At 41.3% G+C, this 19804-nt stretch overlaps 1 protein-coding gene across 2 annotated transcripts in view; it reads left to right on the top strand.

Moving 5' to 3' along the window:
- The window catches only part of camta1a (calmodulin binding transcription activator 1a), a 279957-nt gene that overhangs the window by 246055 nt on the left and 14098 nt on the right, over nt 1–19804 (top strand). For both annotated transcript variants that reach the window (XM_085258803.1, XM_085258802.1), the window contains exons 8-11: nt 1984–2124; nt 2747–5073; nt 8961–9087; nt 9517–9651. In XM_085258803.1, coding sequence (XP_085114929.1) covers nt 1984–2124; nt 2747–5073; nt 8961–9087; nt 9517–9651 — 2730 coding nt within the window. The remainder of the gene's footprint in view (nt 1–1983; nt 2125–2746; nt 5074–8960; nt 9088–9516; nt 9652–19804) is intronic.

Genomic DNA, 19804 nt, shown 5'->3' with positions numbered 1-19804 from the left:
GAGATGCCCAGCATCAACTGCTTTTGTCATTAGGCCTGTATGATGCTGCTCATGACAGGATCCAATCATCAGAATGATCATATGAATAGGTCGCCGTTTGGTGCCTGGGCTGTTGCTTCCACTGGGATTAAACCTAGTGGCAGTGCTCCTGTCATGTCTGCTTTATAATATAACCCTCAGTGAGAAGAGCAGACAGGCAGACACGGTGGTAACTGTACGTCAACAACTCAGAGCCTTCAGGGGTGACACCCGTCTAGATGAACAGGGCTGTGGCAATCTGGCATGAGGGATCAGGGCAGAGGGGAAACAAGATTGTTTGGACAAATAGGATAGGCATGGCGCTGCATGGTGGATGTAAGTTGTTGCATTACGCTCTCACTCTTGCTCTGTCACCCTCTCTGAGTTTGATCATCAGCACAGACATTCATCTGTCCTGAAGCTTCCATGTTGCTTTGCTATGGACGGAAATTCACGACACCATTTTGCCTTGTTATCTTTATTAGCATCATTTCATTAGTACTATTTTGTATATTTACATAATACAAAGTCAAGAGGTTAAAGTGGTTTAACCTCCAAACACAATTTGTGCAATAATTGTAATAACGTTAGCTGAAACTTGCCCCTCACATTTGTTATCTGCTTTTTTTCCTTTTTTCTCTCTTTTTTTTTTAGCTCACCCACAGTAGATTAATGGCTGAATAAATCTGACTTTATTATACATCAAACTGAATCCTATTCATGTTTCTATAACCTGCCACAGTTAGTTTTCTGTGGAGCGTATGATCTTAGCTTGATCACTACAGCTCTGCTGACATCTGCTGGTGACCAGCCTGTAATCTACCAAAGGAATGTAGAGCTTTCAAGTTTGATCCTTATCACAGTCATGCAATCATGTTTCCCAGCTTTTTTCACTTCAATTTAACTAGCTCTGTCTTTAATCTCCATTACCCTCACCCTCTTACGCTGTTTTCATCTCCTTTTATCTCAAGTGCAAACAGACATGCACTAAGCAAATCCTCAGCTTTTTTCATACATGCTCTGAACCTCATTCTCTTTATGTATCTCACTTGCATATTTAACCAAAGGAGGTACTAGAGTGTAGAGAACTTGAATTAAAGCTGGCTTGATTTTGTTTGATAGTCTAAATATGCCTCACTTCTGAAATATTACCTTTTTCCCCAGTTGAGAGCCTGAGCTCTGCAGCACTCAGTGATGTCTCCTACCACCTTACAGCCACTGAAACCACTATCTGTCTCATCAGAAGTGGTGGCTGCTTGACAAGTGGAGCGATGAAAAGTATTAGGAGGTGCTAGTGAGGTGTGACTGAGGCAAGCGAGTGGAGCCTTACAGGAGAAAACCTCCCTTTTTCCCTTGGTGCAGCAGCCGATCCGGCAGCAGCAGATTGGTGATGTTCTTTCCCAGAAGCTTTTCCCGTCAGAACAGAGTCATAGGTCAGGGTAAGGGTGGCGAGTGGAAAGATTGAGCTTGCTGTCACCTTCATCAGCACTCACAGAGGAGACGCCATGGAGTAGCAGCGGGCACCGACATATAGGAGAAAAAGAAGCACAACAAAAACAAGCAGTCCAATACAAAAGGCTTGACATTATGTTGAAGTGATACGAGGGGAAAGCAACCGATCAATGCTGCACTAAGAAAGGAAACAGGGGGTTTAGGGTAAGGGGGGAAATTTAGAGCTGTTTCAGTCTAATAGGGAAGAAACGATAGAGACTGAACAAATAATCAAAGGTACTGCCATTTAGATTCTTTATTGAAACTAGTCTGTCTGAGTCGGTGGATTGTTTTATCTTTAGGGAAAACCAGAAATACTAACTGTTTTTATGTGGAAACTTTTTTTGGGAGAGGTGACCAGCATGAGGTGTTCTAGTAGGTAGACAGGGAGGGCAGTGGGTGGGGCGGGGGGTTGGCGTGGCTGGTGGTCTGTTGGGCTGGCTGACATCTCTGTCTCCTCCTCTCTCCCGGCAGTTCATGGCATCAAGTGGACTTGCAGCAATGGGAACAGCAGCTCTGGCTTCTCAGTGGAGCAGCTAGTGCAACAGATTCTGGACAGCCACCAAACTAAGCCACCTCCCCGGACTCACAACTGCCTCTGCACGGGCACCCTGGGTAAGGGCTAGTGGGTGGGAAGGAGTTTATTCTATAAAAGAGAGAACTCAAAAATTCAGCGAGAGGACATAAAGATAATGTTTAGTATGTTGTAAATCAGAGAAGGTTGTTCTTTTATGGGTTGGTGATTTAATAGTGAAATCAAATGTAGGGCCCTATTATCTTTTAAAGTTCCTAATATCTGTGTCAGGGGCATATCTGAAATAGCCTTGCGCTTTTCAAATTTTATGCTAATCTCAATAGCATATTTTCAGCTGTGTTATTTCACTGACTTTTTTAATCAGAAAAAGAATGTAGAGAGTGAAGGTTTTCTAATTTAGAGAACAAATTACTCTAAGTAACCCCCACTTCCATTGTTATTTTTAAGATAACAAGGCGTGCAGAGCGTCCCATACACTTACATCGCCTTATGCCTATGAGAGGATTTATCACATGAAGAAGATTATGTTGCACAAAATTATAAATACAAAAACAAACTAATAATCCATCTTTGCCTCAGTTCATTGAATAGTAGATTTGCCTAATTTTTAAGCACTTGGAAATCAATAGAATAAATTTGCCTGTTTTACTCCCTCACACAGCTAAATCCCAAACCTCTTTTGCTCTGTTTGCCCTTGTATAGGTGCAGGAAGCAGTGTGCACCACAAATGCAACAGTGCCAAACACCGCATTATCTCCCCAAAAGTGGACCCCCGCTCAGGGGGATACAGCAGTGCCCACTCAGAGGTACAGAACAACGATGTGTCTGAGGGGAAAACAGAGCACAGTGCCCATGGTGGAGGAAAAAGCTCTGGGGGAGGGACTGGAGGGGGTAGCACCAGGGAGAAACGCAATGGAAAAGTCCACAAGCCTGTCCTGCTACACCAGAACAGCACAGAGGTGTCATCTACAAACCAGGTTGAGGTCCCTGACACCACTCAGAACTCACCTGTCTCCATCAGCAGCGGCCTCAACAGCGATCCGGACATGGCTGATAGCCCTGTGGTGACAGGGATGAGTCATGTGGCCTCTGTCATGTCTGGCCTGTCTCAGAGTGTCTTTATGTCTGAGGTCCCTGGAGACCCTGTCTACAGCATGTCTCCTACTGGGGGTCCAAATACTCACCTCATGGGTGCAGATGCCACTTCACAGGGCCTGGTGCTGTCTGTGACCTCTGATCGTCACAAATTTGCTTTCCCCAGTGGAGGTGTAGGAGAACCTGGGACTACCACTGCAGGAGACAGTCTTTCCATGTTGTCTACAGCTGGGGTGTCTGAGGAACTGGTGCTCTCCAGCAGTCTGGACTCGGGAACCATCAAGATCCCAGAAACTAATATGAACTTTGATCCCGACTGCTTCCTGAACAACCCCAAACAAGGCCAGACCTATGGAGGCAGCGCAATGAAGACAGAGGGAAACTCCTCCTCCACCTCGTCTTCCTCTGGTGGCAGTGCTAGCACCAATGGCAGTCTACAACGCTCCCCCACCATGCCAGATAATACCTACACTTTCAACTCAGCTCTCATAAAGAACATCAAAACAGAAGATACATCATTTGAGCAGCAGCTGGCCAAGGAGAGTGGCTACCAGGTGGGGGCAGTAGTGAACTGTGGGAGTGGCGTATCTGTGTCATCTGGTGCTGGTTCAGGTCAGGGCAGCCTCAGTCTGACAGCCACAGGCTCCCTGCTTCCATCTGGAGGTGGTTTGAGTCCCAGCACTACCTTGGAGCAAATGGATTTCAGTGCCATCGATGCCAAGCAAGACTATACGTCCAGCACTACCACAGTGAGCTATGGTCAAGCCATGTCCAGTCCTCACATGCAACATCAGAATCGTTCCCCCAGCTTCTTCCTCCAGGATGCATCTCAGACCAGCCAGACTCAGCAGGGGAGGCCCAGCATGGGCCAGAAAACACATTTGATGGAGCACAACTCCCATGACTCTGGAGCTTATATGGGGTTACAAGTTGTAAAAACAGACTCACCTGGCAGTAATGGCCACCTTCATCACCACCATCAGACCCATCAGACCCATCAGACCCAGCACAGAACCAACTGCAATGGAGGCTCACCCACAGAAGGGCCTGGCCAGGCTGGCTCTCTCCAGCTGCTACAATACCAGGGGGCCTTTCCTGGGCTGGGCACTGAGCACGAGGAGGTGGTTGGTCTAGAGCAACCTGGGAATGTGAATTCAGGTCAGACTGGAGCCACCGAGAATGGAGCTGAAAATTTGCTCAAAGCTGGTGATCACATCCAGGGATGTGGGGCAGGAAATGGAGAGAGAGGAGGAACAGAACGTTACCTGCAGCAGGCTTCAGATGGCGGCGATGGAGGGACAGGAGGTGCGGGTGAAGGGGTAGCAATTCATAATGGAAACAACGCCAGTGATAGCAACAACCACCCCCAACAGCAACAGCAGCTGCAGCCTCTTCTCCAAGGCACGGGCATGGTGCAGGGACTCTACAATGCTGTAGGAACCCACCAGGGTCTGGGTGGAGCAGCCAGTAACGGAGGAGCTGGAGGGACAGGCATGGAGATAAGTCTGGATCACTTTGACATCTCTTTTGGAAACCAGTTTTCTGACCTGATTAATGACTTCATCTCTGTGGATGGTAGTGGAACAGCCATGTCAGCTGGAGGGACCTTATATGCTCACCAGCTTGTCACATCTCACAACTCAGATAACCAGACCACAGCTGGTGGGCCCCCACAGCAGGGCCAGGAAGATGGAGGAGCCAGGGGCTCTGGTTACAGCCCCTCAGAGCTCTGCCTCCAACCCTGCTGCAGCCCCCAGTCTTTAAGTGGAGGGGCCAGTGCAGGAGGAGGCACAGGAGAGACCGGCTCATTGTCCTACATGAATGTAGCAGAGGTGGTTTCTGCAGCTGTAGCCCAGGGTGCTCTGGGGATGCTTCAGGCTACAGGCCGTCTTTTCATGGTCACTGACTACTCGCCTGAGTGGTCCTACCCTGAGGTGAGTTTTTTTCTTTTTGGTCATTTATATACCAGCCTAATTGTTGAAAGAGATTAGAAGGACTCACAATAGTCATATTTGTAATAGTCACTTCTGCACAAGAACACTCTAACATTTTTTTAGAGTAGCCCACTCATCTAAAGTGCTGTCTGAGGTGTTGTTTTTTTATACAAAAAATTTAGAAAATTAAAAAATACAATGTTAGGTATGTAAATTAATAATTGACTGAGGATTGATTATTAGAAAAAAATTAATTGAATTTATTGAATCTGAGTAACAAGCTATTTGGTGATTTGACTCCTATAAAGGAACATGGCAAAGCTGATATGGTAGAAGGTAGGACAGTACCCCTGGAGTCCATATGCTGGTGATGGTGAAAATAAAGCAGACATAGACTTGAAAGAAGCTCTCTGAATGACCAGAATGAGGTGGAGATATGGAGCAAATGGGACATGAATGAGAATCTGGAAACAAAAATGCAGAACAGCACTGAGATTTAAAACACAGGCAACAGAAGCTGATTGGCTCACATAAGGTAAAAAATGTTGAGTTTTGAATGTTTGGCAAAGAAACCAAAAGAATAGAACAGCAGCCCAAATGCACAGGAATTCAGACAGGACAGTGAACAAAGACCCTTCTTATTTAACTTAAGCAGACGCTTCATATAAGAATAGGCTATCCTTATAAAAATACCCATTAGATTGACAAATTTATTGTTTAAATTGTATATTTTTGGGGGCCTGTTCATCATGTTCACTTCAAACTAAATTATCTGAATTATCCACAGCAAGATCTGGCCAGCACAACAACTAATGTGAAATCATAGCAAACCAAAGGTTTTATGTCAGAAATTTGAATACCTGTAAAGCAACACACATGATAACATGACAAATATAACAACAGTAACAATAGTAAAAAATGAAGTTGTCAAATTTTAATTAAACACTCACATGCATTATATTAGAAAAGACTTTGCTGTCTTTGCTGATGCAGACCCATAGAAAACAAAAGTCCTATTATCTATGTGTTATTGCTCCAACATATTCAAAAAAACAACAGCAAAACATACTCTGACCTTTTCTGTGACCCATAATAAAAAACAGTATTATATAGTACAAGCTAAGCTCTGTGTGTCTGAAACTAAATGGAATTTTCTATGCAGAATTAATAAAGGAGTTAATATAACTAAAGAATGACAACCAGTTTCATCATATTAAATTTATGTAATACTTTGTTTTATTTATACATTTTATAAATAAATTGCACATAACAGCTTTCACGTGCATCTTTAATGTATCCCCTATTTCTATCCCAATAGTAGATTTTACCACAAGAAAATGAAAATGAAATATGAAAATCAGAAAATGTACATTAAAGTTTTTCTGATCCGCAAACAAGGAATGATAGATATCTCTATAAATACATAGATTTATTGCTGTTTCAGACATGACTGGAAATGGCTAAATTTAAATAATTACTCGATACAGATGTGGTCAAAAGTTTAGATACATTAATTATGAGCATGAAGGCCATGGTAATTTTAAGCTTTTAATTATTTCTTTGAACAGTTTTACAGGGTGGAATGACTGTACAGCATACATCCTTAATTACTTTAAAAAACAAGAATTGGTTGAATTGGTGCAGTTTTAAAACACAAAGTGTCAAAAATATGCATATAGCTTCAAAGGTATACATACATACCCACTAATATTTAATTAAATGTCCCTTAGTTAGTAGTACTTACACCAGATGCTTTTGGTTGCCATGAAAAAGCATAATTCTGGCTGGATATTTAACCACTTTTCTTGGAGGAATTTGTAGAGTTCATTTGAATTAGTTGGTTTCCTTGCACAGACCCAGGTTTTAAGCATACTTAATGGCCTATTTCTAAACAACTGCAGATTTCAGTTTAAACAATTGTACTTATGCACAAGTTAGAATTTGTTGGGATGTTCAGGAATAACCTAGGAACCAACAAGGCTCATGTGTCAGTGTGACTGTCCACAGTGAAGCAAGTTTATCATGACTGTGGATTTAGAGGGTGCAATCACAATGCATCCTACAGCGACAAGAGGTGTGGTAGAGGAGTAGAACTGAGGCTTTCATACATAAGAACGCTATACAGAATGTTAAGTATGGTGTAAGGAGTCTGGGGCTGTTTTGCTATGGTACGTTAAAATAATCAAGAAGGAAGACAACTTCCAAATTCTTCAAATTCACCTCAACTGAACAGCTACATGATTGAAACAGGACAATGATCCCAAACACACATCAGAACTGGTTTTGGAATGAATAAAGCAAGCTAAGTCTGTGCTTTTAGGGAAATCAGCCAATTTAACCTCCTAGGACCTGGCGTCCACATATGTGGACATCACATTTTGGGACGTCTAGACCAAAATACTTAATTTTTCTCTACAAGGGCCTGATATCCACTTACGAGGACATTATACTGCCACTGTTCTATCAAAATTTGGAACAAATGTCCTCATATGTGGATCTCATTTTTCTCAAAAACAAAAATTAGCTAAAAAAAAAAAAAATCAGGTAATTCTTCGTTTTTATATTCTTTAGGTCCCAATCAACCCAAATAGCAAAGAAAAAATAAAAATGCATGCCATGAAAGAGTTCGGGTCTTAGGAGGTTAAATGAACTCTACCAGTTCTGCCAGGAAAAGTGGTCAAATATGCAGCCATAGTCTTGCCAGAAGCTTTTTGACGACTACCAAAAGTGTCTGGTCGGGGTGCAACTTGCCAAGAGACATTTCACCAAATACTAGTGTAGTTTTATGTATATATTTAAACCTGCATGTATACCACTGACCCTGTGTCGATTGGAGAAAATCCAAAATAAAGTCAAACCTATGCACACAATTCTTGATTTTATTTTCAACTTACCGTGATGCCCGTGATGAGCGTATGTAAACTTTGACCACAACTGTGTTTTTCTGTTATAAAACTGACATAATTAGAATTAAGACATTATGTCAGCTTTTTGTTTGTTTGTTTGTTTTTTACTAAAGAAGGAAATATCAAGGTTTATAGAGCCACATCACATCTCTAAAACCAAGGGAAGTGAATGAAGAAAGGATTGGATGATTGCAAAAAGTAATGTTATAACTGATGATAATCGATTGATTAAATATGTTTTAATATGTTTTTTTTATTGAGTAGGCAATATGGTAATAGGAAAGCGCTTTCCATTATCACCTAGTAATTACAGTCACGCAAGACAGAGTGGTATGATTAGCATTAGTGTTGAGGACTAAGCATTTGTACTGCTTAAATTCCAAATATATATCAGAAAGTACTGAAAACTAGTAAGTAAAAGTAAGTTTATACCCATAATCGCATAATCGCATGATTATGGGTATACACATACCAATACCCACTTAATTTCATGCAGCTTTCATGAAATTAGCCTCTAACATTGTCTTCTAAAATAGTAAGTTAAAAAAAATTAAATATAGATTAAACAAAAATAGCTGCATCCATCCTCATGAATTGACCAAAGATATGCACACTAATATTTACTTTTCTTATTTGCACAAATCATGAGGTCATGATTATCCAATGACTCTGTGCTGTTAATCTTTAGTTATTTCTGTCAGCAGCAATGGTCTACTTCAGCCTCTGGAGGGCAGCAACATACTTAAACTCAGTGTGGGGTTTTTAATATGTATTTTTAAGAAAATTGGTGTGGGAGGGCGAAATGACAGCTTTCCACATGGTGGCAGCAGAGATTAGTGTTAGGATTGTGTTTGCTTTACCTTGGTGTCATTCTCATCTTTCCACTCTAGGTGGCAGAATAACAATATATATGATATTCAGTAATCAGGAATGCCGACTTTGAATGTGTTATGAGTTTATCCATTTGTCTTGTTTTTTCAGGGTGGAGTTAAGGTGCTGATCACTGGGCCATGGCAAGAGGCCACCTCAAATTACAGCTGTTTGTTTGACCAGATCTCAGTTCCAGCTTCTCTTATCCAGCCAGGGGTGCTGCGTTGTTACTGCCCAGGTAAGACAGGAGAAAGCTTACATATATACATATAATATATATAATATTTCTTTGGTGAAGGGGCAGTATCATCATATGATTCATGAGCCAAAAACAAACAAAACAAATGGTCTGTGTTTTTTTTTTACTTTTTGGCTAATTTATGAATAAAATATCACTTTTTCATTTTACTGAGATTCATTTTACAATTTTGTAGTGAACTCAACAATGCTAAGTGAGCCACTGTTTACCTCTGCTGTTTTCTCTTTCATTTTGATATTTACTGTATGACAACAGTTGCATTGTAAGATGATCCCTAAGTGTTATTTTCGTTTACACTGAGAGAAGAAACCCATGGAAAGTTGAACTCATAAGCAAATCTGTCACATAACCGTGATACCTGTGTGTATTTTATATGCCCGGATGTCTCATTCCTTTCACCCTCTCCAGCTCATGATACAGGTCTGGTGACGCTACAGGTGGCTGTCAGTAACCAGATCATCTCTAATTCAGTGGTGTTTGAGTATAAGGCCCGCGCACTTCCTTCACTGCCATCATCTCAGCACGACTGGCTTTCTTTGGATGGTACGTTTCCTCTTGTATTGTCCTTGGCTTGTTTATGATGACTGCATCTGTTGCTTTTCACATTTTGCTTTCTGTTTTCTTCACTCTATCATTTTGTTACATAATCCCTCCCCATTTTTACTTATTCTATTTGAGCACCGTCCACTATGACTTTAAGAATTTTGTCAGTTTTGATTAATGGTTCATCAAGCAGCTCAAATAATTTCTTTTTCTTGGCTTTTAACAATTTCTTTACTACCTACACATTTATTTTCTTTAACTCACTGGAGCCAAACAACTGTGCAGGAAATTCATTGTGATTTCACACAAATTGAATCCAGATACTCATAACTGTTATATACGGTATTTTCACAGAGCTATTGGCATTTTAAGTGACATATTTTTGGTTGTTCTAAAACGTTTTATTTTCACATGTATCATGCTGGATCAATATTCCCCTTGGAATCAAATCAGGGTGTGATTAACAGTGTTTTTAGAGCTTGTTCTTGAGAATAACATGCAGGTTATTTGATCTTTGAAGGTAAATGTCACCAAAAATCTCCGTATTGGCTGCTTTTAATCATTATTTCAGCTATTGCATAATCTTTAGAATCTTACTGTTCCTGGTTTTGAAAACGTAACTTTACTGGCAATAAAGTTGTATGGTAATTTGATATTTTAGTAGCTCAGCTACAGTTCCTGAGTGATTAGGGATTATTTTATTGTTTGTTTGTTTGCCTTTGCTATACAAATTTAACTAAGATGAATTATAAGTCTCTACTGTTGTAATTGGCATAATGTTTATATATTCATTGATATATAAAGTTTTTTTTAATAGCCTTTTTGATTGTGCTTTCATACTGCTCAGTACCATTTTGATTTTACTGTGTCTGTCATGCTAAGAAAACTGGAGTTCAACATTTCCACTTTGACTTTGTAGTCTGCCTATCTGATATGCAAATTAAACACCACAACAGATGTGTCAGGGCACATTTTATTTTAAGGTCAGCTGGGTGACAAAATACTGTCTACATTGTCTCATCTTGTCTATATTAAATTTGGCCACTAATGAGGCTATTTGTTTAAACCTTAACAGCAATGTACTTAAAGTCCAGATGCCTTCTTTTCAAGCTCCTTAGACTACATGACCTGGATGACTGATAACCTACACAGACTTAAAAACAATGTGAATTCAGTAATAAATTTGGGTTCGTTTTTATAAGCGTTTGCAAAAGATGGTCAATTGTGAATGCTATGTGTGAGCTCCTTGCAGCAAACAGGACTTTTGAGCACCGTGTAACTAAAACTGCTGCAGGGATGACAAATTTTCATTCTGTTTAAAGTCCAGTCCAGTCTGTGAGTCAGAAGACCTGCTGTACAGTAAGAGTATTTACCAGATTGTAATGAGTATGTGAGTCATTTATGTTTGTTTGTGCATGTGTCTGCTGGGAGACGTATTGCTGCAGTGGTTGAGCATTGACAGGATAAAGTAGGGCATGGTGAAGCACAGGCTCACAGGACAGCTGCAATGCAGACGGCCCTTGAGGGAGTGGGAGTGAGCTGGCAGCTCCCATACATGGCAGAACCAGTGAATCCCTCCGCCATTCATACCCTACTGCCTCACTGGCCCATTCACAGAACCAGTTAAGGAGGAGCTGACTGTCTCAGAGAAAACACAGCCCACCCTATTACCTTACTTAAATTAACCCCTTTCTTGTCTTTATTTAGTGGTTGTCTGTAGTCGATTTTTAAAGAGGACAAAGAAATGAGCACTGGGTGCACTGGAATTTTCAGTTTTTGGTTGGATGTCATCTTTTTAGCTTCCTTGCATGATCGATCATTCCTTTTAGAAATTAGTAGAGCGATTAAGCTCATGCAGAACAAAGCATTTGTGTCATGCAGCATGTACAGTACACCTTAGTGGTCGTTGTTCCATGTGTCCAAATCATATATGACCGTTTCTGTGCGTATCTCACTGTGGCAGGGAGCGGGGACAGAAAAGGAAAGGATTGTTTGTGCCATTCGCTGTTGGTTACTCCAAGAAAATGTTGTGCTATGAATTAGTGTTCAAGACTGAGTCGATGCTTTTGGCGAAAGCCTGTGTGACAAAGAGCTGCGGGGTCTGTGTGGACAGCGACTTTGACGCAAAGTGCACTTTAACATCCACGAGGGTTAACGTGAAGATTTTTAAGAAATGTTTTACATTTGTCTAACATCGTTCTCCTCTACAATCACATTAAAAAAAATCCATCACACTTTTAGCAACTTATTTCAGAAGTAGGGCAGCGTTTAATTATGTGCGCTCATCACTTGTCCGGTGTCGTGAAGCGCAACAGAGTAAACAAGAAGCGCTGCGCATATACGCGAAACAGTAATAACTAGACACGCTTTATTACCCACTTTCCAAACGTTAATGTGGTAAGATTTATTTTTCATTGTGCAGCTTGGGGGTGAGTCGCCTGATTAACTAGAACTGCTATAGGCTGCTGCCATTAGCATACGTGCCATACGTGCAGCATTTTGTCTGAATACGCAGCGGTGTGCTGTACAGCGTTCTGAGTTTGTTCTCCCGTGGAAGACTAACTGTGCTATGATGTGCTAATGGCACAGCTGCCTGCCTGCCTTGATTTGTCATAATGCAGAGTGGGGGAAGGGGCGCGCTTTTCTCTGCAGCACTGCAGGTACGGAGCCATGGGCAGGACAGAAAAGCTGTCGGAGATGCAGAACTCTCGTCGTCGCCCCACTAAAGTCCCTGAGCTCAGACCCCACGAACCGAGCCGGAAGAGGTTCGCTAGGCACAGACAAAATTACAGCCCCGCATAGCAGCACCTAGTGACTGTTAGTGTTTAAGGGAGCGTATTGACAGTACTGACTCTGAGCCCGACTACACCGGCAAGACAAACGGCAGATCGTGTACACACAATGCAGGAACGGAGAAGTGGGCGTGTTTGGGTAAACATGGTAAACTGTAGTTTGAGACGGCAGTTAGGGTTGGGAGAAGGCGAAACCCGACCGGATTTGGAGTATTGCGCGGACTCGTCTATATCTGCTTAAATCTCATTATTATTATTATTATTATTTTTTATTATTGTTATTATTATTGGGAAATATAATAATAACAGTAATAATAATAATAATAAGAGGAGCAAGATTTTATGCGCAGGATCGCGGCGCGCGCAAGAGGCGACAAGCGGGAATTAGGGCGTCTGTTTACCGGCGGCACGTGCGTACAACGTTTCCTCGCTGTGGTATTTGTCATTTTACTGCAGGCTGGGATAGCAAAGGCTACTAGAAACACTAGGAAAGTGTGCATGTGTTTGAGGTGAAACAAGTGTAGAGGAGGAGGAGGGGGCTATTAGAGGAAGAAGAGTAGTGAGTGGTCTCTCTCTCTCTCCCCCCTCTCTCTCCCCACGTCGCTCTCTTCCCTCACTTTGTTCTATTGTTGACGAGTGCACTGTTGAGATTGAGATTCAGTCTACACCAAGGATTTATGAATATTTTTTTTATTATTTTTTTTTTTATTCCTCCGTGTTACACCATGCAGTAGCCTGACTGCCAGACTGTCGGGGCAAAACTGCAGTTTGAGTGAAATGCAGCTTTGGTTGGACTTCTTTGGGTCAGGATGCCAGTGAATGATACCTGCATTTCCTAAAAAGACAAAGGGGCTGTATTTTTTGGCTTTGAGGTGGACTTTACCAATGGAAAATAAAATAGAAGGTTAGAAGTGTTAAGCTCAACCTTTGGCTGTAGTGCTGTGCTGTGCTGTGGTTGTGATGTGTTTGGGCTGCTTTTTTATATTCTGTACGTTTCTTGTGTTTGCCCGAAGAAGTTCCACGTTTCTTTGAACACCCCGCATGCAGAGTTATTGAATGTCACTGTGGTCATCGGTGTGTGTGCTGTAACAGAGTTTTACAGAAACTGCCTCTTTTGGCCACATGCTTCCAGGTGTTTCATGCAATTGTGCCTCATTGCAGGGCACTGGAGAGTTGACGCTAATAGTAGCCAACTCCTGACTCACGACTTGTGCTTGGACGTGTTAGACAACTCCAGACACCTTCAGAGACAGTAACAGCATTTGCTTTTGCTCACATTTTGAGGAACAAGGGAAGTTAAGTAGTAGCAGCGACTGTTTTCCAAGCCCTGATGCTTTAAGCATACATGGGCTTTCAGTTTGCACTCTTTCCTGACAGTTTTAGTCAGTTATGTCTGAACTGTGGGATCATTGTGTTTTAAACTGGTACAAGCACTGTTTCGTGAGTTAGGCTGTTAAACACGGTGTAGTTGCTTTAGTCTAGCGCATTAATGGGGTTGTTGCATGTGTGAGTTCTGCTGAGGTTACCGGGGCCAGTGTGTAGCTGGTGAGAATCATTATTCTGATGTTTCACAATTTGAATTGCATTCAAAGACAATATCAACGCCATGGACACATGAACATACCTTACTACAGCAGCCTAGTCTATCATTCAGCACCACAGTTTAGGTGGACAGCGACTTCATTTAGTCTTCCAACTTTGCTGTAGCTTAGAGCTCTCCAGACTATTTAAACTGAGAGAATTCCAGGCATGGGGTACATTTATCGACCTGTTGCTCCTCTGTGAAGTTCCTGTTTTCAATGCATAGCACAGTGTGCAGTGCCCAAACTTTATCCAATTTTAAAAAGCAGTGACAGATACAAGAAAAAAGTTGCAAAGTCTTAGGATGAGTCACCAAAGTGCGTTTTCATGTTTTACACAAGACCTTATGCATATGCATATAGTGTTAATATATTCCAGAAATTTTATTTCCCACTACAATTTTTTTCTTCATAACAAAACAATGTTATGTTGTTTACAGTTTTAGAAAACTCATATTCACTGTTGCTTTAACACAAACATTGATTTTCTTGAATAAATGTGTTCTGAAAATCATGCTGAATAACTGCTTTTTTTAAGTAGGGAAACTAATGCATTTTTGAGGGCACTCTAGTTTTTGGTGGTTTCTGGTTGGCAGCAGTAAGGACAGACTGAATCTTAGTATAAATGCACTAATCCATGTGTTAAGTATACCAGTGTTAGTGGGGAAGCTGAAGCTATGAGGCTGTAGCAGGAGTGGTAATTTAATTATTAGTTACTTTGTCAGGAGTTTGGTTCCTTTTATCATCAGTCTGTCTTATTATTATAAAGTGTGGGACTATGAGTAAATATAAACAGTGATATTAAAGTAGCAAATGTTGTTTAATTCCTAATATTTTGCCCTGTAAACAGCAAAATTGCAGCAATTTTAATGCTAAACATTTTACTGCAGCCCTTGTACAGCAGGTGTACCTGTAGTATTAACGAAAAGAAGAATAGCATTAGCAGTTCTAGTAACAGGAGTGGTGTGGGAATGCTTACACCTGGAGGTGAGAGATCAGCAAGGACAAGCCATTTTAAACAGATAAGAATGTTTAACTAGAAACAGTCATTTTACCAGAGAACATAATTCCCGGATGTTCATGTGCTTCAGTTCAAGTTGCACAAATAACTGGGAATGACCTCAATTAAGACACTTTCACTGTCATTGACTGTTATTGACTTTTCTATAACAATATAATTGCTAGAATGCTTTTTCTTAAAGCACTGACACTAAATTTAGTTAGTCTATGCCTGAGATATAGTGGGGAGATGATAAAACAGTAACGCCTATCTAGTCTGATGCAATCCAGAATAACAGTTATGCAATGAGGTCTACCTCTGTGAAGCTTTCCATGTGTAGTTTCTTGTGATTGCCATCGTGTTCAGTAAAGTCTAGTTGTATTTTGAATCTGTACATTGTATTTTCCTGTAGGCTGCTTTATGTTATTAATGGATGAAACATTAGCAGTGATCTGTTAATTATTTATTTGTGTTTTTATCTAGTTGTGTTTTAAATTCCACGTTAAAATTGATTGGTTTGGCTCTCTGTCAGCTTTATTTATAAATCATTAAGGATCACATGAATTTAAGTCTGCTCACTCTGCTGTCTGTCAACAGTTGTAACAGCTGACAGAAGACTTAACTATGACTTCAACTACAGTGTTGGATAAGGATTCAGGGAAAGTGCAGAACAGGCTGAGAGTCTCTGTTGAGTGCATTCAGCCAAACTCTGTTGTCTTACTATTAATGGAAAGCTTTGGAGAAGTCTTGTCCCTTGGGCTTTGGTGTTTCATAGCAGATTGATTTATCTTTGAAATTATTTCCCCCACTCATCTCTCATTTGCGTTTCTGCCTGCAGTGGATGTGTCAAACAGTATGTAGTTGTTTATGCAAATAGGAACCTAATGAAATGTACTTGTTAGTGTATCAACTGAACATGTTGAAAAAAAAAATCAAACTATCCTGCTTTCCGAGACATAAAACCAATACTCTATCACTCTATTAGTGGGATAGCAGGTGACAGTAAATTTCAAGGGGTGTGCACTCTTGGCATTTTACCTCCATTGTGGCACAAAGTATCTATTCTTTGTCCAGACTGTACTCGTATTGACCTGTCTATATATCTGGATGAATGCCAGAATCCTGAGAGCTGTGTTGAAGCACTGTGACCTGAAAAATTAGTTTTTGTTTTAAGACACAGAATTGCCAGGGGATAATAATTGAAAATAATGCCATTGTTGTCAGCTGTTACTACTTGTAGTTTTTTATGTACTAAAGTACATAAAAAAGTAGAGTTTTATGTACTTTTATGTACAGGTATGCCAGTGATGTAGACTTCTGGTTACCTTCACTTTGGTATTTAGTCTTGAAATTAAAAGTGTGACATTAGAGCTTATCGGCTTGTCTGTGAAGAAATTCAACAGTTTTCTGCAACTGATGTATCCAAGAGGAACATTTGTTTACTTAAAGGAAATTCAAAAGTATATCTTACCCATCTGAGAGGTTTCAGTCAGTTGATTCAGCTTTTCATAGCAGTAAACACTTACATATTAAGAACATTTAAACGTTAGATCACTCTGAAAGCTCATTTGTTGTTTTTGTACATTAGCCTTGTGACTGATTCATGAATTGGCCAGGGTATGCTCTGTCTCTCACTCTGCCCCATGGCCTTTTACAGGCTGAGGATTATAGCAGATGGATGGATTCTCAAATCCTAGTGCTAAAGTAACATAATCTTAAAAGCAAGCTTGTTTCTGTTGCTTTAAGTCTTATGCTTTGCACATTTAAACTGTATGTTATCACTCTTCTAACAGCAGTTTAAAGCAAGGCAAAAATATAGAACAAATCCGAAACCGGTCAATACACTAAGTCAAAGTAAAGTCTGTCTTTGATCAATGCATACCCATGTGTTCCAGCTGTGAGGGCTGTTGCCAGATGGCCTGGCTCCCTTGCTTTGCATGGGCACAAATACTAGCTCCTGTCAATCAGTTCACACAGAGACCTTGGGGGAGGCTAGCCTCTGGTCTTTCCACTGGGTTACATGTGAGAATCTGACTGGCTGCAGAGGGATAATGAGGTCCAGCATTTAAACTGAGCGGCATGAACAGAACCCTGAGTTAAAAAGTGAAAATTAAAGGTCTCCTCCTGCAGTTTGTCCAAAGCTCACTAAATGAATAACCCTGTAAACCCTGTAGTATTATCTCAATAGGCACATTATTCTTGAACTGTGTATTTTCGGTTCCAAGGGTGAAATAAAGGTTGTTTTAGTGTGAGCACAAACATTACGGTGCCTCCAAGACACTAAAGCTCTATTAATAGTCTTGCCCTCACCCTCGATATCTCTGACAAGCTGCTTTTCACTTGTCACCCTTCCCTGCCCTCTCATCTCCCTTCACCCTTGTCCTGTCCTTACTGTAATCTCCCCCAGCTGTTTTATTCCTCCCTCAAGCCTGTTCTCACTTTCGTTGTGCTCCAGTGTGCCTCCATAAGCAGCCCTGTCCTTCCTTCCCACATGCCCGTGTATATCAAACTATCTCTTGAGGAGCTCTGCCATGTCCCAAAGATGAAATAGATTGAATTAGGCAGGACTTTGATGTTGTGTGGATTCAAACCCAGTGCAGATTTTACAGGTCTGCTGCTCTTTGCTTGTCTCCAAAGATGTGTCCTTTGAGAGAAGCTAATGCAAAGTCACAGTAGAGCCACATTGACACACAACTTTCATAACACACAAAGGGACACTGTAGACTCTGCAAAGATCAATTTTAACATGGAGAAAGTATACTACACTACTCTTGCAGTGCCTTTTATGAATAAAAGATACTTGAAACTGTCCTTGTGGAACAAGACAGCCACAGTCAAAGTCTGAAGTCTAGAAATGTATTGAGTGAGTACCGGTCCCAAAGTTGACCTGCTGTTCACCATTCTCATTGCTTAACAAGTAAGGAAACGATCACATCTAAAGACATTTAGTGTCTTTAGATTTTCCCATCCTCTTCAGGCATTCATCCCAAAGGTGATAGGTTTTCCTCTTAGTTCTAACAGGAGACAAGTCAGATCATCACTTGGCAGCAAATTCACTATAATTTCGAAAAGCACTCTGTTGTGTTATGTAACGGACTGTAAAGGGAGAAAAAAGAAAAGGTTCACTCTAACTGTGTTAGCTAGAGTCATTAAAATAACTCTTATTGAATAACACTTAATATGGCACAGGATAACCAACACCAGAAATGAGTTTAGATGCATAGAAGTGTGAAACAGAGCATAAAAATGTATTCAGAAAAGTGAAGAGGTCTCTGTAGTTTTGTCATTTTTATCTCCAGTTTGGAAAGGAGAGGTTAGCCAGGGTCCAATTCCAGCAGGGGATTACAGTACCAATTTCTAATACGTCAAAAGAGAGAAAATCTGATTCACTCACAGAAACTTAACCTGGAGTTCTTGTCTTTATAGCTTTAAGTTTACACTTCAATAGACTAAACACCATTCATTCAAGTTCTCTAATTAAAAAGGTTGTCTGCCTGGTTTTTGTACCCAGTTATATTATAAAATAGCACGTCACAGTCTGCCCTAAATATGTGAGAGTGACCACGTCTGCTGCCACACAGCGTCACAAGGGAGTAAACCAGCGAGAGGGAGGCCGTTAACAACGTCACCGTGTTGTTAAACTGCTGTTTGGCTGCTCACCTTCCCTGTCTCCTCCTTCTCCCCTCCCACTCGTGTCTACCCCCATCCTCCCTCTGCAGTGGACGTGCATCGCATTTGGAGCAGCAGGCAGCAGGTGGAGATGACATCATCTGCACTGCAGCACACTGCAGCACTGGGTCTGAACAAAGACATGTCAGCCCACTGCTAACTAACCCCCTCCCTCTCCATCTATCCATGTCTCTCCTAACATGTCAGACAGTAGCAAAAGGCAGAGCAGCCCCCTTACCAAGGAAGGTTATGGTGCTGTGACTTATCTCAACCTCTGACTCCCCCTTCTGACACAGCCACTCCAGAGTCCTGAACAGGCTTGTAACTATTAACCTTACTAGGCTCAACAAGCCCCCATGTGAATAGGTTGACATGGATCTCCAGTTTACATAGAGAATAGGTAAGCATAGACCCTAAAAATAAGCTCTGTTAAAACTCCTGTTTGATATGACTGTTCTGGTCACTGTTCACTTAGGTAGTCTGCAGCACACAGAGGAAAAAACGAAGACCTTATTGTTGTCCTTTCAGTTCATTATTCTCAGTGCAGTATAATGTTACTGCGAGCAGCCATTTACCATCTAGTGACATTCGTTTCTGTTCAGCGATAGGAGTTACTTGACCTCTTTTACAGTGGCTTATAGGAGGTCCCACTGTGACATTAGCTTTCAGTGGAGCCTTGAGCCATGACTGCCAAGATACCGTAAAACGCAAATGTCATCAGGTCGTGCTGTGAAGGCTTCCCACTTAGAGTCATTAGGTCCTTACCTACGGCATCAACACTGAGAGTAGGCCAAGTACACAAGAAAAAGAGGCAAACAATTTTTTCATTGTTCGCCTCTCTCCCCATTTTTTTTGCCGGTGTTCTGAGTCCTTATCCTCCCCTTCATCAATAAGCCAATAGCACACAGGCAGACCATATACACACAGCCATGTTCCTGTCGCCTAGTTACCAGTCGGCAGCAGGTTGCCACAGAAACGGCCTCATAGTGGCTAAATGGGGAATGCTAATGCAGTCTTCTATACTCCCTGCTGCAGTGGGCTCTCTGTGCACATCCCAATCCACTGTCTGTACCCAACATGCTATGTTAGTGTGTGTGTGTGCGCGTGTGCAT

The sequence above is a fragment of the Mchenga conophoros genome, linkage group LG20 (genome assembly GCF_057382185.1).
Source record: "Mchenga conophoros isolate Kocher_MC1m ecotype Shallow Benthic linkage group LG20, M_conophoros_male_GT1.1, whole genome shotgun sequence".
In the NCBI taxonomy this organism is placed as follows: Eukaryota; Metazoa; Chordata; class Actinopteri; order Cichliformes; family Cichlidae; genus Mchenga; species Mchenga conophoros.
The sequence above is the reverse complement of the archived record's forward strand: the minus strand, read 5'-3'. Positions and strand labels throughout refer to the sequence as shown.